General features: G+C 39.1%; 1 protein-coding gene and 1 long non-coding RNA gene across 2 annotated transcripts in view; one reads left to right on the top strand and one right to left on the bottom strand.

Annotated features, from left to right (window-relative positions):
- Window positions 1–596: 596 nt before the first annotated feature.
- Window positions 597–26,900, bottom strand: LOC115220486 (ankyrin repeat, SAM and basic leucine zipper domain-containing protein 1). Its single transcript, XM_029790617.2, has 12 exons — window positions 26,754–26,900; window positions 22,616–22,868; window positions 21,249–21,371; window positions 19,738–19,858; window positions 16,708–16,819; window positions 14,290–14,424; window positions 13,185–13,282; window positions 9,968–10,097; window positions 8,220–8,335; window positions 5,192–5,312; window positions 2,132–2,236; window positions 597–948 (listed from the first exon to the last, which is right to left on the bottom strand). Exons 1-12 carry the CDS (start codon window positions 26,832–26,834, stop codon window positions 712–714), a joined length of 1,632 nt encoding a protein of 543 aa, XP_029646477.1. The 5' UTR covers window positions 26,835–26,900; the 3' UTR covers window positions 597–711.
- The window catches only part of LOC118766523, a 30,238-nt gene continuing 17,001 nt past the window's right edge, over window positions 13,721–26,957 (top strand). Inside the window, exons 1-2 of the long non-coding RNA XR_005002459.1 lie at window positions 13,721–13,794; window positions 18,349–18,350. This is a non-coding gene — a long non-coding RNA (uncharacterized LOC118766523). The remainder of the gene's footprint in view (window positions 13,795–18,348; window positions 18,351–26,957) is intronic.

The raw sequence follows: 26,957 nt of genomic DNA, 5'->3' as shown, positions 1-26,957 counted from the left end.
ATCATTTACAGAATCTATTTTGAGAAGATGATATGGTAGGTGCTCTGTAGTGTAATTGGTAACGTGGCCCCATGGCAAGTGGTATGCGGTTTTAGTCCAGCCTGAGTGTCTGTTGCTATAATCTGTCCCATGTTAGAGCTTATAATGTTTATAAAACATCTAGTATAGTCAGAAATGCTTTATCTTCAAAGGGTTAAACATATTTAGATAATAATTCCACACATCCATACTGACATAAGACCACAACAGCAGCTAGAAGAAAGAAGAGACAATGATGGCAACGAATGCCTCAATGTGGTCATTTGATCTTCCAAAAATAGCAGTCACATCCCACTGGAATTACACCCTGTCTTCTTAAAATAAGAAAGAATATGAAGTTTGTAGTGAAAATAATGTAAAAGTAGGCATAAGTTTTGAATTACTTTCATTACATACTTTGAACATTGGAAAATGCAGTTTGAGATATATTTTGCAAGGAAAAAAGAAAAGATGGGATAGTTTTGACTGAAATATCTTTGAGCAAAGGTCTGCACAACCAGGACTCTAGCCTGGAGCTAAAACACAAAACAAACAACAACAGTAACAACAAAAACAAAAAGACTTTAAAATGATTTATTTGTATGGTTTCCTTGTTTTTAAAAATCACAGTTGTAGTTTCTGGGCCACCTTGGTCCCCTCCCCAATGAAATATATACACAGACCTAATTAGACTCATAATAAGGGTTTTGTTAATTGGCGAATCTCTATGACAGGCAGGAGCGCAAAAGTTCTGGAAATCTCTCTTCTCCAAAATGAGACAGCTGCTATGAGAGCCACTGATGCCAAGCATAGACTTTTCCATCCAAACCTATTTGGAAACGAGAACATTCCTGAAGTTCTTTCTTGGAGTAGATTATTATCCTTTGCAGAGATTATTTCAACTGGTTGTAGATTCTTATCTGCTAACAGCTGAAAAAAAAGAAGAAAAAAATTATATATAGGCGTAGGAGTGGCTGTGTGGTAAGTAGCTTATGGACCACATGGCCCCGGGTTCAGTCCCACTGAATGGCACCTTGGGCAAGTGTCTTCTACTATAGCCTAGGGCTGACCAAAGCCTTGTGAGTAGATTTGGTAGACAGAAACTGAAAGAAGCCTGTCGCATATATGTATGCATGTGTATATGTTTTTGTGTCTGTGTTTGTCCCCCACAACATCACTTGACAACTGATGCTGGTGAGTTTAGGTCCCCGTAACTTAGCAGTTCAGCAAAAGAGACCGATAGAATAAGTACTAGGCTTACAAAGAGTAAGTCCTGGGGTCGATTTGCTCGACTAAAGGCGGTGCTCCAGCATGGCCACAGTTAAATGACTAAAACAAGTAAAAGAGTAAAAAGAGAGAGTATAAAAATACCTACTGACTTAAACTGCAGCCTGTCGACAAACAAGCAAAAACACATGTATTGAGTACATATGTCTGATGATAATGCTTACAACACCAGTAGTGCTTCTGGTTCACATATGAATTGTCGTGGCACACCAGCAAATGGTTTTTATACTTTGTATAAGGTCATAGGCTAGCGATTCAATTTGTCTCTGATTCAGCTCACATATGTGACGCTGACAAGCCGCAAAATTGGCAAAACATAAATGTCCATCACTACTGAATGGGATTAGGGGTCAGTTGTTTCACCAGTTCAAGACTTTCAGGTGTTTTAACACTTAGTGTTTCAAGAGAGTCATCCCTACCGCACTAAACCGCAGCCTCCTGACAAACAAGCATAGCACATATTAAGTACACGTGGTCAATAATGTTTATATATAAAAATATAAGCCACTATTTTTATTTATCTCTTTCCAGCATCTACTGAGCATTTTCATCCTGTCTTCCAAAATATAACAAGAACCTGCTTGCCCCACTTACATCTCCCTATACTTGAACCAAGTGGTTCTCAAATCACATCTTACAATCTTTAAAAAAACCCAAAAAGGATACATTGACTGATGCTGATCCAAGACACTGCTTGAGATGGGCAAAAATAAAAGTGAAATGATCACAGCTCGAAAGCCTTTGATTATAAGCTCAGCACAATCAATTAAATAAACTTGATCCATACATCCAATATTACACACACGAAGGATTCGGCTCTACTCACCGTTTTAATTTCTTTGTTAAATTTCTCAAGCTGAATTAGAAGTGTGTTAACATTCTTCATGGAATGTGATGAGTAATGTAAAAATTTCTCTAACAATCTCGTGTCCTAGAAAGAAACAAAAAACAAACAAACAGTAAATAAATTTTTTAAATCAGCCTTTCAAGGGAAATCTGTGTAAAAAAAATTAATTTTTTCTTTTATTTTTCTTCTTCTAATATAAGGTACAATCATAGACTGAAAGACAGGGGTAAGTTCAAGGGGGAAAAGGAGAATCACCACAGCTGTCACTCTTACGTCTGCTTTTGTTGGCATAGGTTGGTTGAGGCATTTTAAAGTGCATTATTTACACTATTTACATTTGACAAATATCTTTCCTCGTCTTGTTTCTCGTAAACACGTCTCGGCTGATATACCCTTCAGGTGTCTTGAGGAAATTTTGAACCCAAGTTCTCATTCCTAAGGTATTATTTGATATTATTATTATTATTATCATCATCATTATTCAAGTCACTGCCTGGAATCGAACTCGGAATCTTTGGGTTAGTAGCCCACACTCTTAACCACTATGCCATATGCCCATGGACATATGGCGTAGTGGTTTTCATATGGTGTAGTGGCTTTCTATGACAGGATACCCTTCTTGATAATAATACTTATTTTTCAAGCATGGAAGCACATGGCTTAGTGGTTAGGCTGTTGGACTCATGATCGTAAGAATGTGGTTTCAATTCCTGGACTGAGCAACGTATTATGCTCTTGAGCAAAACACAATCCCCTTATGTTGCTCCAGTCCACTCAGCTGGTAAAAATGAGGTAATACTATGATGGGCCAGCATCCCATCCAGCGAGGGGAATATATACACCAGAGAAACCAGGGAAGCCAGCTGATGCCCCTTATGGATTAATGTGGACTGACCACAACTCCGTTTTCCAAGCACTTCATTCCACTGGTTTTGCCTCTAGAACTGCCAGGCTGCTGGATACGTTGTTTGTATGAGGCATCAACATACATCCTAGCTCCCCAAGCAGTATCAGCATGAAGACAAGCGGGTGCAGTTATGTGGTCAGTAAGTTCACTTTGCAAGCAGATGGTTTCAGGTTCAAGCCTACAGCATGGTACTTCAGGCAAGTGTTTTCTACTAGAGCCTCAGGGTGTCAACCAAAGCAGCGTAATGGATTTGGTAGATGAAAACTGAGAGAATCTTGTGTTTGTGTGTGTGTGTGTTTGGTGTGTGTATTTCTTGTGGTATGAGTGTGTTTGTGCATATGTGTGTGCATGTGGTGTATGGTATATAATATCCGCCTAACTGTCCCATACCGGTGGCACATAAAAAGCACCATTTGAGGGTTGTCGTTGCTAGTCACCCCTGACTGGTTCCTGTGCCAGTGGCATGTAAAATGTACCATTCAGCGTGGCTGATGCCAGGCTTGCCTGACTGGCTCCTGAGCCGGTGCCATGTGGAAGCACCATTCGAGTGTGGTCGTTGCAAGGCCTGCCTGACTGGCTCCTGTGCTGGCGGCATGTAAAAAGCATCCTACACTCTTGGAGTGGTTGGCATTGGGAAGAGCATCCAGAGGTAGAAACCTTTCCAGATCAGATTGGAACCTGGTACAGCCTTTTGGCTTGCCAGTCCTCATCAAACTGTCCAATCCATGCCAGCATGGAAAACGGACATTAAGTGACAATGTTGATGATGATATATATATACATACATAAATATATATATAATCTAAATATATATAATATTACATAAATATATATAGATATATATATATATATATATATATATATATATATATATGTGTGTGTGTGTGGTGTGTGTGTGTGTGTGTGTGCTTGTGTATGAGTGTGTTTGTGCATATGTGTGTGCATGTGTGTATGTATATATATCCGCCTAACTGGTCCCATACCGGTGGCACATAAAAAGCACCATTTGAGGGTTGTCGTTGCTAGTGCCACCTGACTGGTTCCTGTGCCAGTGGCATGTAAAATGTACCATTCAAGCGTGGCTGATGCCAGGCTTGCCTGACTGGCTCCTGAGCCGGTGCCATGTGGAAAGCACCATTCGAGTGTGGTCGTTGCAAGGCCTGCCTGACTGGCTCCTGTGCTGGCGGCATGTAAAAAGCATCCACTACACTCTTGGAGTGGTTGGCATTGGGAAGAGCATCCAGAGGTAGAAACCTTTCCAGATCAGATTGGAACCTGGTACAGCCTTTTGGCTTGCCAGTCCTCAGTCAAACTGTCCAATCCATGCCAGCATGGAAAACGGACATTAAGTGACAATGTTGATGATATATATATATACATACATAATATATATATATATACATAAATATATATATATACATAAATATATATATATATATATACTATATATATATATATATAATATATGTGTGTGTGTGTGTGTGTGTGTGCTTGTGTATGTGTGTATATATGTATAAGTGTGTCTGTGGGGGGGTTCCATTTCCTTGTTTTGATATGGTGGGGTAGTTGTGAGTGTCACTGTCACACAAGCAGTGTCATTCATTTCCAATATTCTGCAAGAACACATCTAGTCATGGGGAAATATTATCTTGTTTAGATACAGGAAGAACAGCTGGCCTCAGGAAAATCTGCCTCAATAAACTCTGTCCAACTCATAAAAACGTGGAAAAGTGTGCTTTAAAACAAACGATGTTGATGATGACACACTTACATATACAGAGGGCTTCTTTACAGTTTCCAGGTATTAAATGTCAATCACATAGCACAGGTCAACTCATGACTGTAATAGAAGATACATGCCCAAGGTGCACCCAGTGGATTTGAACCTAGGACACTAGAACACCACTTCTATTATGTGCCAAGTTTTGAGGATATTGCAGAAGGCCCACTAGAATTCCTCAAATATGACTTGAGGGTTCTGTCATTGAGCTTTTTTTTTTTTTTGATATATGCACAAATAAACAAACTTTGAGGATACAGGCAATTATATAGCATTATGAGACAATTCTTAAATAAAAGAGAGAGAGAGAGATCTGAGGATACTGAAGTCCTTAAAAGTCTGAATTACTTACATTTGTCTCTTCAACAATGCAGGGATGAAGTTCAATCTGTTTACCAATGTAGACAATGGTGGAAGTCATGTAGAGAGCATGTTTAGAGATATTGGCTAACATGGCAGTAGCATCAGAACAACTGAAATATGAACCAAAAAAAAAAAAAAAAGGAAAAATTAGGATTGTAGCAATAACAACAACAACTACAATGTTGAGTTCTCGTGTTCGTACAACGGTCACATATTTTGGTGGATGATAAGTTGAGTGAGACCATCGTCATTTATCATCCACTTTTCCATGTTCGCACAGGTCAGGTGGAATTTTCCCTTCTCTGGATCTTTCCTTCTATGTTTCCGACGAAGAGCTCCGCTTGAAACGTTAAACCCTCCTTCTTTCCTGAGCGTCCAATAATACTATATTTGTTCCATGTCCTTGCGTTGTTGTGTTTTTTTGTGCTTTCATGTTTGGATTAACTTTATATATATATATCACCGTGATCACTGTGACTGACCAGGCTATGAGATGTTGCTACACATCGCTGGTCACAATGCGCTTCGCATTGTTTTTTAGCCTTCAAATGATGCCACCCTACAGGCTAAGCGAGCAGGCCAACAGAAGAAAAATTGAGAGAAAGTTGTGGCGAAAGAGTACAGCAGGGATTGCCACCACCCCCTGCCAGAGCCTTGTAGAGCTTTAGGTGTTTTCACTCAATAAACACTCACAACGCCCGGTCTGGGAATCAAAACCGCGAGTCCGCTGCCCAAACCACTGGGCCATTGCGCCTCTACACACACATATATCTACCTCAACAAATTCCACCTAAAAATGACTATACCCTTCGATCCACCACTAGTTATGATAGCATAAAATATATATGTGTTTATGTATATATATTTTTCCTTTCATATACCTTTTCATTTCTACAAAGTTGTACTCCTCTCAAACTCTATTGCCTACTTCTATTTTACTCTTATTTCTACTCTTATACACTCTTTAATAGGAATATTGTACTGTACCTGCTAGTAACTGATTCTTATGTATATATCTATATATATATATATATATATATATATATATTATACATATATAGGGAAAGTTTATGAAAATAAACAAAAGACGAAGGTAGGTGGAGTACAAACAAACAAATGTATTAGTATAGTGCTCAGGAATAGAAAAAGTCTTTTACGTTTCGAGCCTATGCTCTTCGAGAGAAAGATACACAGAAAAAAACAAGGAGAAAAAAATGCGTGTAGGAGCTAATGATCTATTATATATATATATGTGTGTGTGTGTATATGTATTTTTATATATACATACATTAGCCCTCTGAACTTCTTAGACCCTCTTTTAAACTCTCTGATGAAGCCTAGAATCCAAATATCCTAATTCTATTAACCAATCACTACAGAACACTGAAGAGATGGAAATAACATGAGGGGTATTGTGACCTCTTGGCAGAAACAGCTCGATTTTAGCACCCCAAACAAAACCGTTTTTCCAATCATTCTTCTCTCTGCTTAGAACACATTATACTGCAAACCACATGTCTGACACAGACAACACATGACAGATCACATTTCGGAAACAGATGTCATATAATAAATCACACAATACAATTAGCAGCAGGTCTCCAAAAGGAGATAACGCGTTTCCATGGATTTATCGCCCTTGATTACTGTATACTAACTAAAGTGTTTTACATAACTTATATTTGACAGATATTTGTCATCTTGTTTGTTGTTAATACAATGTTTCAGCTGATATACCCTCCAGCCTTCATCAGGTGTCTTGGGGAAATTTCGAACCCGGGTTCTCATTCCTAAGGTTATTTTTTTCGATGTTATTATTATTATTATTCAGGTCACTGCCTGGAATCTTGGGGTTAGTAGCCTGCACTCTTAACCACTATGCCTGCCCGTCAAATGTAAATAATGTACATAATTTCTCATCTCTTAAATATAGAACCGTAAAGTGTTTTAGTTGTGACAGGACAATGATAGAAATTCTAACACTGTTGTTAGAATCAAATAATATTATCTTAGTAATTAATTAATAAGAAATACTAAATTTCTAAATCTCTCGTAGAGACATGTAATAGTTAAACAGTATTAACGTTATTGGTGACATTAATATACAAATGAGAAACTTAGTATAATTTCATTTCAACTTAATAGACATATTTTGAAAATTTGTATCCATTCACCATGAACTTTGAAAGATATAGAATTACATTTATCATATCTCTGTAACATTAACTAGCATGACATGGCCAATGACAGTACAGCCTGATTGGCACTCATGCCAGTGGAATGTTAAAAGCACTTCCGAGCATGGGGTGTAACCAACCTACTTATGAGTACCCCTCATTCATTGGACAATAAACTTTGCTTGCATAGACGTATTGAGGCAAGTGAAATTAAATCAAAATCACTGACATGGCCAATGACAGTACCAATGTGCTTTTAACGTTAAGAGCACATCCGAGCGTGATCGTTGCCAGGGCTACGGATTGGTTCCCGTGCTGGTGGCACATAAAAAGCGCTGTTTGAGCATGATCGTTGCCAGCATCACCATACCAGCACATGTCCCAGTGGCAGGTGAAAAACAACATTTGAACATGGTCGGTGCCAGTGCCTCCAGACTCGCTCCCGTGCAGGTAGCATGTAAAAAACACCTTTTGAGTATGGTCGTTGCCAGAACTGCCTGACTCACCCTCGGCTGGTGGCACGTAAAAGCACCCACTACACTCTCGGAGTGGTTGGCGTTAGGAAGGGCATCCAGCTGTAGAAACTTTGCCAGATCAGATTGAGCCTGGTGCAGCCTTCTGGTTCATCAGTCCTCAGTCAAACCGTCCAACCCACGCCAGCATGGAAAGCGGACGTTAAACGATGATGATGATGATAACAGGTAACACAAACCCTAAAATAAACCAATCTTCATACAGCAAACATTACACAACTTGTCCTTTAATCAAAAAAAAAAAAAAAAACCCTAACAAAAAAAAAAAAAAGCAACATAGTAAAAGAAGTGAGATTTTATTCCTTACGTTATGCTCTGATCATAATGTATCTTCATTAGACTAGATGTCTCCCATTCCATTTGGTGTACAGCTCTTATAGCTTCAACTAATTTCTTCCGAGAACCGATCTGCTGAATACCAATCTGTTGAAATAAATGAATCAATAAAACCAAAGTTTATTTCAGGGCTTGGTAATGTTAGAAAGAGGAAATGGAGCCAGTCTATCATATGAAATTTTTCCATATTTGAACAGTTCAGAACACTGGTTCCCAACCATTTTTCACCTACAGACTCATTTGATTCCTGTTTTATTTGGGTGGACCCTCAAAACCATTCTATGCTTTAAAACATCCTATTACGCTTTTATGTGGAGGCACAGGCTAGGGTGTTGGACTCATGATTGTATGGTTGTGGTTTCGATTCCTGGACCAGGCAACGCGTTGTGTTCTTGAGCAAAACACTTCATTTCACATTGCTCCAGTCTGACCAGCTGGCCAAAATGAGTAATCTTGTGATGGACCAGCGTCCGGTCCAGGTGGAGAGTATATCCGCCACTGAATCCGGGAAACTGGCCCTTATGAGTCTGGCATGGCTCAAGAAGGAAACACTTATTATTTTAATTATATTTTTATAATTAAACATTAGAAATTGTGTAAAAAAAATTGTTAAGCAATTTATTGCAAATAAATTTTAACAGCAAACTCTTATATGGTCCCTAAAGGGCAATTTGGACCCCACTTGAGAACCACTGGTTTAGATGAATATGTTATTAGGGTAATACAGTTCTATATTTAAGAGATGAGGAATTACATACATTATTAGGCGTAGGAGTGGCTGTGTGGAAAGTAGCTTGCTTCCCAACCACATGGTTCCAGGTTCAGTCCCACTGCGTGGCACCTTGGGCAAGTGTCTTCTACTATAGCCTCGGGCCGACCAAAGCCTTGTGAATGGATTTGGTAGACGGAAACTGAAAGAAGCCCGTCGTGTATATATGTTTGTCCCCCTAACATTGCTTGACAACCGATGCTGGTGTGTTTACGTCCCCATAACTTAACGGTTCGGCAAAAGAGACCCATAGAATAAGTACTAGGCTTACAAAGAATAAGTATTGGGGTCGATTTGCTCAACTAAAGCTGGTGCTCCAGCATGGCCACAGTCACATGACTGAAACAAGTAAAAGAGTAAAAACTGAATAACATCATAGTTTAATGTCCACTTTTCCCAGTTTGCATGGGTCAGATGTATATTTGAGACAGATTTTCTACAGTCAGGTGACCTTCCTGTCAACATCTCTTACCTGTTTCAAAGTAATGGCAATCGTTTACAACTATAATGCCATGTGAAGACAAAGACACACACACATACACAATGGGCTTCTTCCAGTTTCTACCAAATAGATTCACAAGGTTTTGGTCAGCTCAGGTCTATAGTAGAATAAAAAAAAACACTTTCCCAAGGTGCCTTGCAGTGGGAGTGAACTTGGAACCATGTGGTTGGGAAGCAAACTTCTTACCACAAAACCATGCCTGTGCCTTCTGCTTATGCCACATAAAAAGCTCTGTCCACTCTGCAGAGTTGTTGATGTTAGGAAGGGCATCCAGTTGTAAAAGCCAAACCAAAACAGAGAAGTCTGGTGCAGGCTCCTACCTGGCCAGCTCCAGTCAAACCATCCAACCCATGCCAGCATGGAAGGATGATGATGATGATGACGACAGAAGAAAGGGTAGTGAAAGAATGAGAAGCGCTAAGACTCAAGGCCTTCTTTTGAAATTTACCTTTTCCAGATCGTCTTCAGTAAGCGTTAATAACTGATTGAACGTAATATTGTGTTCTTTGAAGTCTTCTATTGTTGACTGTAAATGAAGTCCGTAGAGAAACAGTTCTAACTGACTGTATGAACTTGATCTGAAACAGAAAGAGAAACTCATCAGAATGGGTGAAAATGTAATAAGAGAATACAGTTCTATATTCAAGAGATTATTTACATTTGACAGATGATCCTCCTCATCTCGTTTGTTGTTAACACAACGTTTTGGCTAATATACCCTCCAGCCTTCATCAGGGGTCTTGGGGAAATTTCGAACCTGGGTTCTCATTCCTAAGGTATTTTTCGAAATAATTATTATTAACCACTATGCCATATGCCCATGGACATATGGCATAATGGTTAAGAGCACAGGCTACTAACCCCAAGATTCTGAGTTCAATTCCAGGCAGTGACATTAATAATAATAATAATAATAACTTCGAAAAAAAAAACCCTAAGGAATAAGAATACATGTTCGAAATTTCCCCCAAGACACCTGATGAAGATTGGAGGGTATATTAGCTGAAACATTGTGTTAACAACAAACAAGAGGAGTACAAATATCCGTCAAATGTAAATAATGTTATAAGAGAATATGGAAACAAATACATAAATAAAAAAAAAGATACTTCATTGATTCCATGGTAAATACAAATACAAAATAGAGCACCGGTTATTGTTGTTCTTGTATAGCTCTGAAGGCAGTCCTGATTGAATCATGAGCACTGTCAGGACATCCACTTTTCCATGGGTCAGGTGCCATTTGATGAGGCAGGTTTTCTATGGCCAGATGACCTTTCTGTAGCAAAGCCTCACCTGTTTCCAAGCAAGGTAATATTCTTCCATACCTAAACATTTTCTTCACAAAGAGTCTGGAAATACTTGCTTGTATGACTATGATGATGATAATAATCATTTGTAACCATCATATGATTTCTAAACAAGGGTACAAACACACACACACACACATGGGCTTCTTTCAGTTTCCATCTACCGAATCCACTCACAGGGGTACTGCTGACCCACGACAACAGTAGAGGACACTTGCCCAGTGTCACGATCTAGACCAAATCCTAGACCATGTTTAGGAAGCCAGATTCATAACCACATGACTATATCTGTGCAAAGATTTTATAAACAAAAGCTCTCCAGCCATGACATCCCTATCTTATTTCCAGCAACAGTGTTTGCCTGATCATATTATCTATTATGCCTTTCATTTATCAAAAGTGTGTCTTGAGTTTCAGTTCACAACTAAAGCCATCTGGATTTAGACATGTTCTCATAACGAGGCATGACAGCTGCAAGGTTAAGCTAATCTGCTCTGGCAACATACCAGCAGTTCAAACTTTACTAGAACAGAAATCAGAAGCGGTGCCACCCAACCACCACTGCTTAATGTCCGCTTTCCATGCTGTTTCTACAGCTAGATGCCCTTCCTAACATTGACCACCCTGAGAGTGTAGCAGGTGCTTTTTACGTTCCACTGGCACAGGAGCCAATAAGGCGGGCCTAGCAACGATCACGTTCGGATGGTGCAAAAAAAACCATCCCAGTTATCCTATCAAGAAAAGACACATATAAAAGTGCAATACAAGTGTGTTTGTGTGTATGTGGGGGGTTCTAAACATGCACACACTTTATAGCCACATGCCTGTAAGGAAATGCACCTAACTACTAACTCGTTTTGATGTCCCAATGAAAACACAAGCACAACATGACTTTGTTGTTGAGCGTTTAGCAGTAGAAAATGTGGAAGCACTCCGTTGGTTATGACGACGAGGGTTCCGGTTGATCCGATCAACGGAACAGCCTGCTCATGAAATTAACGTGTAAGTGGCTGAGCACTCCACAGACACGTGTACCCTTAACGTAGTTCTCGGGGATATTCAGTGTGACACAGAGAGTGACAAGGTCGGCCCTTTGAAATACAGGTACAACAGAAACAGGAAGTAAGAGTGAGAGAAAGTTGTGGTGAAAGAGTACAGCAGGGATCACCACCATCCCCTGCCGGAGCCTCGTGGAACTTTTAGGTGTTTTCGCTCAATAAACACTCACAACGCCCAGTCTGGGAATCGAAACCACGATCCTACGACCGCGAGTCCGCTGCCCTAACCACTGGGCCATTGCGCCTCCACTAGTAGAAAATGTAAGCAATGTTTCTCATGTTTCAGGACCATCATGGCACACAGTCCAAGAATCAGGTTTTAAAAGCCATGTCAAAGTTGAAGAAAGCAAGTAAGGACTCTACATACCAGAGCAGTCTCCAGTTGACTTCTATACAGACCCACTGAAGTATTTGAACTTGAGATAGGAAGTTCATGAAACACCTGTTCATTAGACTGTCAATGTCGTGTGTGGCTGCTCACTTTATCGCAAAACTGAAGTCAAATGTCCTTCACAACAAACCATACCTTGTTAAAACAGGACACATTAGATAGTGTAGTCTTGGATACAGAATACTTGGAATAAGAAATGGTTGTTGCTGAAACACTTTCAATGACAGATCTGCTTCAATCATAAATCTCCTCAATTAGAACAGAACTGGGGTCAAGCCACAACAGATACAGAACCCACACTCATCATCATCATCGTTTAGCGTCCGCTTTCCATGCTGGCATGGGTTGGACAGTGCAACAGGGGTCTCGGAAGCCAGAAGGCTGCACTAGGCCCAGTCTGATCTGGCAATGTTTCTATGGCTGGATGCCCTTCCTAATGCCAACCACTCCATGAGTGTAATGGGTGCTTTTTACGTGCCAGACGAGGCTGGCAAACGGCCACGATCGGATGGTGCTTTTTACGTGCCACCGGCACGGAGGCCAGGTGAGGCTGGCAATGGCCACAATCAGATGGTGCTTTTTACGTGCCACCGGCACTATTTAATGTAAATGAAATAACCCCTTAAGGCACTTCTGTTATATGGAACATTTGTTTTTGTATCAGGAGAAAAGTCAACTGGACAAAACCCTCAACTGTCTCCACTTCCTACAGTGACAGATCCCTTAGCCTGCAGCAGCTATTTATAGCTAGGTGGATTTGGTCATTTGGAAGTGAAGTGTTTGGACTTTGGAGACTGTTGCATAGGCTGCGATAAGATATCTACAACCAACAACTTGACCGGTAGTCCAAAAGTTTTTCTACAATAGCAGGTTAAAAAAAAAAAAAATCTGGTCCTATGAACTTACCTGTTTGCTATGCTTGTAATTTTATTGTCGTTCGTCTTCGCTGCAAGAGGTGTTTTTTCCCCTGTGTCTTTGTAGCTGTCATCAATGTAAGCAGCAATCTGATAGAAAAAAATATCAAAAGAAAATATATTACATCTTATAATATTGTAAGATGGCAAGCTTGGCAGTATCAGTAACATGCCAGACAAAAGGCTTGTATATATGTGTGTGTGTGTGTATATATATATATCACTGTTTGCCATGATAGATTGGTAGGCTCGAAATGTAAAAGGCTTTTTCAATTCCTGAGCATTATACTAATACATCTGTTTGTTTCCTACACCACCTGTCTTCGTCTTTTGCTTTTTTTCATGAATTCTCCCTATATATATATATATATATATATATATATATATGTATGTATATGTTTGTGTCTGTGTTTGTCCGTCCCCCCCAACATCGCTTGACAACCGATGCTGGTATGTTTAAGGCCCTGTAACTTAGCAGTTCAGCAAAAGAGACTGATAGAATAAGTACTAGGCTTACAAAGAATAAGCCCTGGGGTCGATTTGCTCGACTAAAGGCGGTGCTCCATCATGGCTGCAGTCAAATGACTGAAACAAGTAAAAGAGTAATTCTTATACAAAATTAGAACAGAAGTTATAATTAACTGTATTTTCCAGTATACAAGTTGAATTTTTCAGACTAAAATTTAAAACCAAAAGAAAGGTAGGTCAACTTAGACATGAAGACCACTTTCAAGGACCAAAAATTCCATATGAAATGCAGAAGGATCTGGAAAAATAGTGACGATGCTTGAATGTTTACACTACACGTTTACATAATATACTTCAACTTGTAAGTTGGAAAATATGGTAAATATGGAGATTTTGGAACCAGGAAAGTTATCTTAGACAGGTTTTGATATGAAATAGGATAATTAAGAGATATGAAACCTCATCATCATTATTGTTTAAAGTCCACTTTCCATGCTAGCATGGGCTGGACGATTTGACTGAGGACTGGCGAACTAGATGGCTGCACCAGGCTCCAATCTGATCTGGCAGAGTTTCTATAATTGATAAGTAAGGAAGGCAAAAAAAAAAATGAAAAAGGGATGATTTACCTCCTCAAATGATCGTAAATAAGCAATATCTGCAGCAGAATGTCTTCTGTGGTCTCTTAATTTTGTATCGGCACCAGTTTTCATCAGTTCTACAACAAGAGACATATGGCCACTGTTTGCAGCATGGAATAATGCCTGGAAAAAAAAAAAAAAATCCAAAATAATAATTAAACCCCTGAGATGTCATACATGTTAATCATCATTATCATCGTTGTCGTTTAACATCCGCTTTCCATGCTGGCATGGATTGGATGGTTTGACTGAGAGCTGACAAGCCAGAAGGCTGTACCAGGCTCCAATCTGATCTGGCAAGATTTCTACAGCTTGATGCCCATCCTAATACCAACCACTCCAAGAGTGTAGTGGGTGCTTTTTACATGCCACCAGTACGATGGCCAGTCAGATGGTACTGGCATTCACCATGCTCAAATGGTACTTTTTACGTGCCACTGGCATGGGAACCTGTTGGGTGGCACTGGCAATGGCCACACTTGAATGGTGCTTTTTTAATGTTAATACAATTTTTTCAAGGCCAGCAATTTTGAGGAGACAGAACAAATCAATTATATCAACCCCAGTATTTTAATTTTATCAATCCTGAAAGGATGAAAGCAAAGCTGTTGTCCTAGGGAAAAGCAAAGGGGCCAATACAGCTTTGCACAAGTGACGTTACAACTGAGTGAACTGGAGCAAAGTGAAATAAAGTGTATTACTCAAGAACACAACACACAGCCCAGTCCAGGAATCCAACCCACTACCTCATGATTCTGAGTGTGACACTCTAACCACCAAGCTATGCGCCTTCACTTAAATTGCATACACTGGTTTCTTCTTCTTCTTGTCTTGAGACAGCATTCACCCGGGGTGGGTTGAGCTGGCTTCATTCATCCTCAATGCTGCGTCTCTCACAAACGCCGACCAGACCTGGCAATTTGTGGCTAACGACCGCGTAATTTCCAACCACTCATTCCAGCGATGAACGCCGTAGATATGGATGCCTAGGTTTAAACCATACACTGGTTTAAAAGTACTTGCAGTTGTTCTTGACATATACACAGTAAATACAAGACAGGATTCAAACTAAGCACCTACATTTCTAAACTAAGAACAGGTGTGCTTCAAATTACATTGCTAATTGGTTGCAAGACATGTGATTTCACTCAAAAAATGACATAACATGGAAAAACATTTTAAAAACTTTATTAGCTTATATCTGCTTCTATAAATTGTTTGTACAAATTTTCACAAGTCTTTATTTGATTTTCTACATTAGTATAGTTTTTAGGTGTTTTTTTATTTTTTTTAATTTTAATTTTATGCTTTAACCCTTTAGTGTTCAGATTATTCTATCAAACATAATGCTTATTGATTCCCATTGATTTGAATTAATCATGCATTATCTCATATCTTCATGATCTTGATGGTGTAATTACTTAATGTAGAATAACATTGTAGGGTAGGTGTGAGAGCCTAGATCTGGTCAGTTTGAACATAAAACAGATTAGCTCTTTTGGCCGGATATGGCCAGTTTAAATACTAAAGGGTTAAAGCAGGGTTCTCAACCATCTTTTATCCATGGACCCCTTTGATTACCATTTCATTCTGATGGACCTCCATAGCTATTTGATGTTTAAAACCTAATTTTACAGAAACTTTTTTCAAAGTTCCTATTTTGTTTTTCAGACATTTAACTTGTGTAGGTTGAACAATGTAAAATGTTCAAGAAAGAAATCTGTTTCTTACAATACATACCAATACAAATATCTAAAGCAAAATTTTTTTCAGTGGGCCCTTAAAATACTATTGTGGATCCCCATTTTATCATTTTGTTGGACTCCCTAAAAATCTGATATGGGCCCCAGTTGAGAACCACTGTTTTCAAGTCAAAAAAGATGTAACTCCAAGTTGAGGTATGTCTGTATAACAATATTTTTATCCCCTAGATTACACACACACAAGAAATAAAACAACTCAAGAAAATATAAAAACAAAAATTGATCACAGGTGCACACGTGGCTGTACGGTAAGAAACTTGCTTCCCAACCACCTGGTTCCCAGTTCAACTCCGCTGCGTAATACCTTGGACAAATGTCTTCTACTACGACCTTTAGTCAACCAAAGCCTGTGAGCGAAAAATGGTACGTGGAAACTGAAAGAATCCTGTCATATATATGTGTGTGTGTGTGTTTGTCCCTTACAACTGCTTGACAACCAGTGTTGGTTTGTTTTCATCCCTGTAACTCAGCAATTCAACAAGAAACTAATAGAATAAGTACTAGGCTTTAATAAAAAAAAATTACTGGGGTCAATTCATTTGACTAAAATTCTTCAAGGTGGTGCCCCAGCATGGCCACAGTCTGATGACTGAAACAAGTAGAAGATAAAAGATAGTTTGGAAATGGTAGTACTCATACTTACAGACCATCCCTGACTGTCTGTTACATTAGGGTCAGCATAAAAATCCAACAGCTTTATTAGAACTGAGAGGTGGCCCCTCTTGGCACTATACATCAATGGTGTTGTGTGATATCTGCAGAAGAAATTGTTACAACATAATCTGACAGTTAAACTGATACAGTAAACAAGAATCAAAACAAAAGTAAACAAGAGCACTCAGAGAGTGCAAACCTCTGCCAAGGCAACACCAATATTCTCTCAACAATTAGCCAGGGATGATTTTTAAAATGAGACCATCCGTTTGTGTCCGTTGCCAGCCTCGCCTGGCCCCCGTGCCGTTGGCACGTAAAACCACCATCCGCTCGTGTCCGTTGCCAGCCTCGCCTGGCCCCCGTGCCGGTAGCATGTAAAAGCACCATCCGTTCGTGTCCATTGCCAGCTCTGTCTGGCACCTGTGCAGGTGGCACATAAAAAGCACCCACTACACTCACGGAGTGGTTAGCGTTAGGAAGGGCATCCAGCCGTAGAAACACTGCCAAATCTGACTGGGCCTGATGTAGCCTTCCGGCTTCACAGACCCCAGTTAAACCGTCCAACCCATGCTAGCATGGAAAACGGACGCTAAATGATGATAATGATGATGAATATCTGAAATAAATTCAGCTGCTCTCACAAACAAGAATACTAAAAATGAACCTATCATCATCATCATTGTTTGACCGTGGTCGAGACAATGGAATTTACCATGCTATGCCAGACTTCACGGTCCATCATAGCATTACGGAGGTCCTGTTGCTGGATGCCTGTATCCCTGGAGATTACATCAGGGTAGGAGAGTGTGTGCCCTCTGGTATTGCGAGTAGATGGCTTCCAGAGGAGAAGAGTAGAAATTGCCTCGTTTTCAGCTCTACAACAATGTCCAGCAAACTGGACTCTCCTACCTTTTTTTTTTTTCTTTAATAAAAAAATGAACCCAACCACTCTCAAAAATTAAATAAAAAAACAGGAAAATAATCCAGAATCCTTGTTCGGTACCTGATCGGATCCAATTGTAGTCATGGAATGTGAAGGTGGCCATAGAAAACTTAGTAACAGTAATAAATAGTTTATCCTTATATAATAGAAGCCAAAGTTAACAAATTCACCATCCAAAATAGTTTCAAAGGCGGAGGTAATAAGTTCTACTCAGGAAATTTTAAATGAATAGCATGAGACCTTTTGGCTTTCTCTTCTCTTAAATTCCGGCCTTCCTTTAGTATTCCTGTTCTTTTAGATTGATGTATAGATGCATGTATATATATAAGTATACTGTAAAGTGTTTACATGTAAGTATAATATATAATATATATATTATAAAAATATGTTAATGTTATTTAATTTGTGAACGGTTTTGCTGCCATTTGTTTATGTAGTTTGATTTCTTTATCCATCAGTTTCTACTAGGATAGAGACGCAAGTAAAATTAATAACAGAGAAACGAAAAGAAAACTTTTTTAAACAGCCTTAAAGGGAGATAACTGAGAAAGACTTGAAAGTCAACATAAGATCATACTCATGTAAATATAACAAATAATCCAGAATCCTTGTCCAGTACCGGATCAAACCCAAAATCCAATCCATTCATGCCAAACATTCCTAAGAGTTCCATCCGAATCCATCCAGCAGTTCTTGAGATATCTTGTCCACAGACAAACCAACTAACAAACAAACACAACTGAAAACAATACCACTGCCTTTAAGGCGGAAGTAATAAGAATCAAAACAAAGATCAAAGAAAAGAGAGAGAAACATTTCGTTTTTTTTGTTTTGGTTAAATATATATTTTATATTTAACATATATATTAATATATAGAAAAATATATTTTTTTAGAAAAAATTATTTCAAAATTGTATAATTTTCATAAAGTGTAAAATGACGTTTTGTCGTTGCTAAGCCCTAACTCCTTGCTTTGCTTTGGGTCCTCAAATTCTAATGAAATTGTAAGAGAGCCATTGTGGCAGTGTGTCTTGTGTATCTAAACCTGGTGGAGTCTTTCCCTCTCCTTCTCAACACACAAATATCCACCTTTCCATGCTTACATGGGACAAATGGAATTTGCTAAGACAGATTTTCTAAGGCTGGATGATCTTCCTTTAGGTAACCTTCATCTAGACTTATTTTCGGCAGAAGACTGGAATCAAACAGTTTTGCTCGCATGATGGTGATCCTAATTTACGAGACAAGGTGTGGGGGGGGGGGGGGAGGCTACAGTTGAAGACACCTGTCCAAAGTACCAAGCAGTGGCTTCTTAATCACACAGCCACACCTGTGCCTATAAACAAATTACATAGTACAGTTCTATATTTAAGAGATGAGGAATTATGTACATTTTTTACATTTGACGGATATTTGTCCACATCTTGTTTGTTGTTAACACGTTTCGGCTGATATACCCTCCAGCATTCATCAGGTGTCTTGGGGAAATTTCAAACCTGGGTTCTCATTCCTATGGTATTTTTCAATATTATTATTATCATCATCATCATTATTATTATTCAGGTCACTGCCTGGAATTGAACTCGGAACTCTTAACCACTACGCCATATACCGGTGAGCAATTATGGAGTGAATTTTAGGGTTTATAAATCTAATAGTTTCCTATCCTTCCTTAATACTGGTTCCCATATGCTACTCATATCTCCACTCGGTCTGCTTGTTGTGTCCTAGCATATGTGCTTCTTCTTTTAGTTTTTGTATTTTCCAGTGGTGTTCTCTGTCTATTATTTTAACTTCATCCCACATCAAAAAATACCCCAGGAACAAGAACTCAGGTTCGAAATTTCCGCAAGACACCTGATGAAGGCTGGAGGGTATATCAGCCAAAATGTTGTATTAACAACAAACAAGATGAGGACAAATATCCGTCAATTGTAAATAATGTAAACAAATTACATGTTATATGTCCCAGGGTGGGGATGAACCATCAGACATTCGGTTAACAGCCGAAAGCATTGACCAATATATAACATACATGTTAAAACAAAACAAAATAAAAAAATTATACTGTTTACCTGTCCATAGAATCAACTTTAGCTCCATGCTCCAATAACAGAGTGACACACTTCATTATAGAGTTCTCATCATCCTTATCTGAAGTACATGCAGCCATCAAAGGGAAAAACCTATCTGTCACTGGAAACAACACAAAATTTAATGAATGTGAGTAAAAAAAAAAGTAAAGATAAAATTCTGTATGTGTCCTGGTTTTTAGAAATGGTACTGAGGTACACTTTATCCCTATGTACCATAAGAGTCAGCAGCTAAAAGGGAATTGGGAAAGGAATTTGGGCCCCAAAAAAGTTGCTGACTATAAAGACTCATCTAACGCAAACGACGGAAAAGAGAATGCAATAAAACAATGACGATGAAGATGATGATGAAAATCTAAAGTATATTTCATCCATCCAAGCTAATCTATTTCTGAAAATAAAATTTATGATCAACTAATCATAATCATCATCATCATTTAATGTCTGCCTTCCATGCTGGTATGGGTTGGACGGTTTGGTAGGAGCCTGCACCAGATTACTGTGTCTGCTCTGGCAGGACTTTTAGGGCTGGATGCCCTTCGTAACACCAACCACCCAGCAGAGTGGACTGAGTGCTTTTTACATAGCACAAGCACAGGTGAGGTCAGTTTTGGCAGGGTTTTTACAGCTGGATGCCTTTCCAAAATGCCCACCACTTTACAGTGTGGACTGGATGCTTTTTACGTGGCAGGGTCACAAAGTAAATTGTAAGACAAAGATCCTTTGAGAGGGATGGGGGCATTGCAAGAGGTGATCTTGTGCCAGATGATGAAAGGTTAGAGTGTGACAGAGAGACAGAAACATGCGCTTTGTTGTAGAGGAGGTTCATGGTTATCGGGAGAGAGAGAGAGAGAGATCACGAATGAGGAGAGAAACAGGTGTGCTGCTGTGAAGAAGATACATGGTTACCTAGCCTAAGAGAAAAACAGGAGGAGGAGAGAGAGAGAGAGTGGGAGACAGCAAGAGATGGTGGCAAAGCGTGGGACATACTCACAAGAGACAGGGATCTGAATATAAATTAATCCACTTAAATACTATGCACATTGCATTTCAAGCAGTGTTGTGGCTTGTATGCCTCACAGATCCTGAGAGCTAAAACCAGTGAAGCGCAAGCTCATTGGTAGAGCCTCCCATACTGGACTGCTCATAGAGGCCAGACCAATAAGGACCATCTCTTTCAAGAGATAAAAATGGGGTTGCAAAGGGCCAACACCTCTACTCAGAAAAACATCAATGACAATTCAAAACAAACAACACCTGAGAGAGGAAGACCTTCCTTCAGGGAAACATAGGAGCTGGAAAAGTAGGGATCCAACTGGAGAGAAGCAGAAATGACAGGCCAGTGCCTAGAATCATCATCATCATCGTTTAACATCCGCTTTCCATGCTAGAATGGGTTGGACGATTTTGACTGAGAGCTGGCGAACCAGATGGCCAAAGGTCAATACAGAGTGAAGATCTTAAGAAAGCAAATAGATTACATATACACTCACCATGGTTATAATCAGGAGAAGCATTCTGTTCCAAGAGATAATGGACAATTTCAGGATGACCAGCACTAGAAGCATACAACAATGGTGTCCAGTTTCCTTTGAGCTTAACATTAACATCAGTTCCTGTAGTAATAAGGAAGAAAAACATTGAATTACCATATTTTAACATGTATAAGGAAACCCCTAATTTTGGGGGCTTAAATTTGGAAAAAAGGTTTTGTAAGGTATTACAATACTATCCATGTATAAGAAACTTCCATATCATTTTTTGACAAGAAAGGGTTCCTTATACATGTTAAAATATGGTAATTCTCTGAGTTAGATTATAAGCATAATATGACAATGGTGGTACTGATGATGAAGAATCTATATTGAGAACATAGGTGCAGGGGCAAAGGCAGGTTTTTGGATGATGGCACAAGTATCATCATCATCATTTAACATCCATTGTCCACACCAGCATGATCAGGACTGACAACCTGAAAGGCTGCACCAGGCTCCAGTCTGCTTTGGTATGGTTTCTATGGCTGGATGTCCTTCCTAATGCCAACCACTGCAAGAGTGTAATGGGTGTTTTTATGTGCCACTGGCACAGGTACCATTTGTGTGACACTGGTATCTGCCACGACTAAAGAACTTTCCAAAATGGATTTTCCACCTCTGTGTAGCAAATTCACTATTTTTCTTTATTGATTTTACTAAATAATACAAACCTTGCTGACGCAGACCAAAACCAGAGTCTTTCAAGTCTGCTTCATCATATATATATATATACATATACCCTCTCTTTTATCTTTTACTTCTTTCAGCCCTTAGATTATGGCCATGCTGGGGCACTGCCTCGAGAACTTTTAGTTGAATGTAATGTATCAACACCACTACTTTTTTTTTTAAGTCTGGTACTTACTCTATCGGTCACTTTGCTGAATTACTAAGTTACAGGGAGGTAAACACACCAACACCTGTTGCCAAACAGGACACACACATATAAATACACATAGAGATGCATACATATATACGACAGGCTTTTTTCAGTTTCTGTCTACCAAATCTACTCAAAAGGCTTTGGTTGTCCTCAGGCTATAGTCGAAGACACTTGCTCAAGGTGTCATGCAGTGGGACTCTGGACCTGGAACTATGCAATTAGGAAGCAAGGTTCTTACCACACAGCCACACCCGCACCCAAAATGGTTTTGGTTCAGCCCCAAGCAACTTAGAGTTTCACAGGCTTCTTACAGAAATCCAGCTCTTTGGGATCAGTTAGTATAAAGAGTGTAAAAAGACAGAGAGGATGGATGATCTGAGAGTAAGGAATAATAATAATAATAATAATAAAAGAGATTGCAGAAGAGAATGTCTGCTCTTACCATTTTCAATGAAATACTGTACAGTAGTAAGGTCACCGTTCAAAATGGCTATTCGAAGGTCATCAATAGGGAATTCTACTTTAGCCATCAGTTTACTGGAAAGATCAACAACAGGTATCCGCTGAGGGATTGGATTTGATGAATCATTCCAAGACTCTCCATTTTGCCATGTTTCACTCGTGTCAAATTGTTTGCTTTGATTCGTTTCGTTTGTGTTCTCTTCAAATGATTTTGGTTCTGACAGATCCTTGCCCTGGGGGAAAAGTAACAAGCATGAAGAAATACATATCTGCATATCATATCTCTGCAACATATGCATATGTAGTGGTTATATATAGTCGGTACCACGTGTTGATGTGGTTGCATGTATATTATTACAAGAGTTCATATAGAGACGAAGAATAAATTCAAGACTTATATTTACTACATAAACTATATTTTATTTACTGATCGGCCGATGCCAGACCCCCCCTGGCACCTGTGCAGGTGGCACGTAAAAAGCACCCACTACACTCGCAGAGTGGTTGGCGTTAGGAAGGGCATCCAGCTGTAGAAACTCTGCCAGATCAGACTGGAGCCTGGTGCAGCTCCTGGCTTCCCAAACCCCGGTCGAACCGTCCAACCCTAGTGCGGAAAACGGACGTTAAACAATGATTATACATAGAATCAAAATTGTAGAATCTAGTTGAATGAAGTAATCTATGCAAGAAAGTCCAGAGATAGGAAATATAGAAATAACAGCTAAGTGGTGGTTTTCAGTCATATGGTGTAGAGAAATAGACGGACATAGCAATGACGTGAATGGCTCTGAGTCTAATCGACTAAGAAGCAAAGAGCTGGGTTAGCAAGCTGTTTTTATTACTGGAACGCTAGACATCCTAGAAACTTTTCAGAGAAATGCTAAAGAATAAAATGTCTTGAATGACACAACAATGTCCTATAATACAAACAATGGACTATAATAACTATTGTTATTTAATCATCCAAAGTCTGATATGATATTTCGGAATAATATTCCTTCTTCAGATATTCTTAGATGGAGTCGCTGCTATGATCGGTTTTCTAACGGCTTTTCTTTTTATTTTTTTTCCGGAAGCGAAGAACTTCTTTCAGTTTCCGTCTACCAAATCCAGTCACAAGGCTTTGGTCGGCCAGAGTCTATAGTAGAAGACACTTATCCAACATGCCATGCAGTGGAACTGAACCCAGAACCATGTGGTTCTTACCACACATACACAAACATATATATGTGCATGCATGCATGCATATACACACACACACACACCACGGCTGTGTGCTCGTGACTGAGTTAAGCTCACTAACTTATTACGAGCCACCGTGGAGGCGCAATGGCCCAGTGGTTAGGGCAGCGGACTCACGGTCATAGGATCGTGGTTTTGATTCCCAAACCGGGCGTTGTGAGTGTTTATTGAGCGAAAACACCTAAAAGCTCCACGACGCTCCGGCAGGGGATGGTGGTGATCCCTGCTGTACTCTTTCACCACAACTTTCTCTCACTCTTACTTCCTGTTTCTGTTGTACCTGTATTTCAAGGAGCCGGCCTTGTCACGCTGAATATCCCCCAGAACTACGTTAAGAGTGCGCGTGTCTGTGGAGTGCTCAGCCACTTACACGTTAATTTCACGAGCAGGCTGTTCCGTTGATTCGGATCAACCGGAACCCTCATCGTCGTAACCGACAGAGTGCTTCCATCCATTACGAGCCACCTACAGGCAGCGCAGTAATTACAGGCTTCCAACCAGTCAGGCATGCACATTTTAGGTCCAATAAAGCTTGCATAATATTCGGCAGACCCTCTCCATCCTGTACACATGATCCCTGAGGCAAATTATTTGGTGTCAGTAAAAGTTCCAGAGTCTGCTGTAGATGAAAATCCTTTAAATGATTAAAGTGAACACCAACGTTTTTTTTTTTTTAAATAAGTCATCTCCAAGTGAGGAAAGATTTCCACCCGTCCCCACCCCCATTTTCTCCCAAATTTGTTTATTTTTTTTGTTTTTGCCAAAAATCCCGGTTTTCGGATACGGAGATTCCGGAAAATTGCCAAAAATTAGCATTGTGATCCCCCCACCTAACTTCTTCAATTTTGACTTTTTTCCCCAACACTAACCCTAAAACCCTAACCGTAACCTTATGAAATTTTTGTCCAAATCATGATATCCGTATTTTTCCGCAAATTTTAAAAAAATAAAAAATTTTACAAACATTTTTGGATATTTTTTCTGAATCATAATCTCCGTATTTTTCCGCATATTTTGAAAAAAAAATAATGTGAAAAAAGTTTAAAATGAAGGAAATGGTGGTTGGGGTGATAATTTAGAAATGTTAATTTTTGCCAATTTTTTTGCAGATTCGTATTCCAGGTAGCCGAAAAGGAAGGAGTTGTGTCGAAAAAAATTTTTTTTAAGGGTGGTTGGGGGGAGGGGGAGGGGGGAGTTGGCGGAAGTCATTCCCCCTAGAGACATGCTTTAAAAAATGCTAAGCAGTGTCTTGCTTCCAATAAATAATCTTACTGTGCTTCAGACACCAACGAGCATACACGTGGTGTTATTAAATTGAAAGATTTGGAAGGAACAAATTCTATGAACGAACAATTGTGTCTTCGTTCGAAATTTCTCACTTGACATTCACAATGGTCGACGATATACACATCATGTGTTTTGTTACTTAAATAAAGTAAATTCCTAATTTCTCAGAGGAGCTAGCTTCATTCAGAAGAAAAAAAAAAGAAAAAAACGACTCTTGTTCGTTGTTTATAATTTAAGATAAGCCGAAAAAGCACAGCACCAGATAATATATAAATTAGTAAAAACCTTCTTGCAATAATGCGTTAAACAGATAACATTCGACTGCATAATGTAATATTAGAAAGAGTAGTCGAATCGCCCTCAAATCACATCAAACCAACAAGAGCCTCAATATGCGGTTGCTTTACCTGCAAAGAATTTGTGGTCAAAATCTTTCTAAATCATACCTGCGCAGTTCTTTTAATTAGCAAAATTAACTTTTAAACATTTTATAAGCAAGAGCGAAACATTGAAATGAATTTTAATATATTACACGTGTAGAATAAGCTGATTTAAACGCGGACTATCAAGCCAAATTCAAAGGTTTAGTGGGAAGAAATCACTTTTTTCAAATTTCAATTTCAACTTGCCACTATAATCCTTTCAATAAATTACAAATGAATTTAAAATGAGGTGGGTGGAATTAAGTGCTTTGATCTTGTTACCTTATAATTATTTCAGAAATTTTATATCTCGACATGCTGTTGTCGTTTAGCTGCAGAATAAATAAACCTGACATTAGGCCTTTAATCAAAGACATTCCAGCAGTGACCATTCTATCTGTAGGTATAGGGGTATGTAGGACCATCCCTGAAACTTACGACTTGCATGGTTTAAGCTTGGAGACAAGCGTATGGTGTGGTGTGGTGGCAGGAACAACCAGGTATCTGTCGAAAAGGACGACATCGTCAAATGACAACGAAAGAAAACGGCGGAGTCTCCTGTTTTTGTTTCGATAACGACGATGATACTATATATATATATATTTCTTTACTACCCACAAGGGGCTAAACACAGAGGGGACAAACAAGGACAGATAAAACCGATTAAGTCGATTACATCGACCCCAGTGCGTAACTGGTACTTAATTTATCGACCCCGGAAGGATGAAAGGCAAAGTCGACCTCGGCGGAATTTGAACCCAGAAATTCCGCCGACTATATATATAAGACAGTCTGTGTGATTGATTTAAAAGTGAAATGCCTGCTATTTCTAACAACTCAAGTGGTCATGTAAAGATTCTTATTACTGGACATGGAAGCTAAAGTGAAAGTACAAAGCCACAAGTATTCATGTGAAGACACGTTGTTAGGCTAAGGAGCGAATTACACTTAGCGCCAAAAGAAATGCTCAATTTATATGTAGTTGTGTTGTTTATTCATTCGCAGCTGATAAATTCTCACCGTCGTTGGACAGACTTGGCTTTCTGCGTGCGAAGATAAAGAGAAATATATAAAGAAACCTTAACAAGACACACCATGGGATTTGAATGAGGAAGGGTTAAGAAGTCACATCAAATGGTAAAAGAAAAGAAAGGAAGGATATGTTACATGTTGATAATAACTGAGCCCGTAATCATCGGAATCGTCTGAGAATTCGTCTTCAAAGCCGGCAGGTAATACATTAGCCATGTTTAGAAATCAACAAAGATTAATAAATAAATATTTATGCGGGACAGTTCCAACCCAATAACTTCCGCTTCAATAATTTACAGTTATTAATATAATTTTTTTTTAAATAAATAGCAGTAAAAA

The sequence above is a fragment of the Octopus sinensis genome, linkage group LG16 (assembly GCF_006345805.1).
Source record: "Octopus sinensis linkage group LG16, ASM634580v1, whole genome shotgun sequence".
Classification (NCBI taxonomy): domain Eukaryota; kingdom Metazoa; phylum Mollusca; class Cephalopoda; order Octopoda; family Octopodidae; genus Octopus; species Octopus sinensis.
This window is presented reverse-complemented; position numbering and strand designations above follow the sequence as displayed.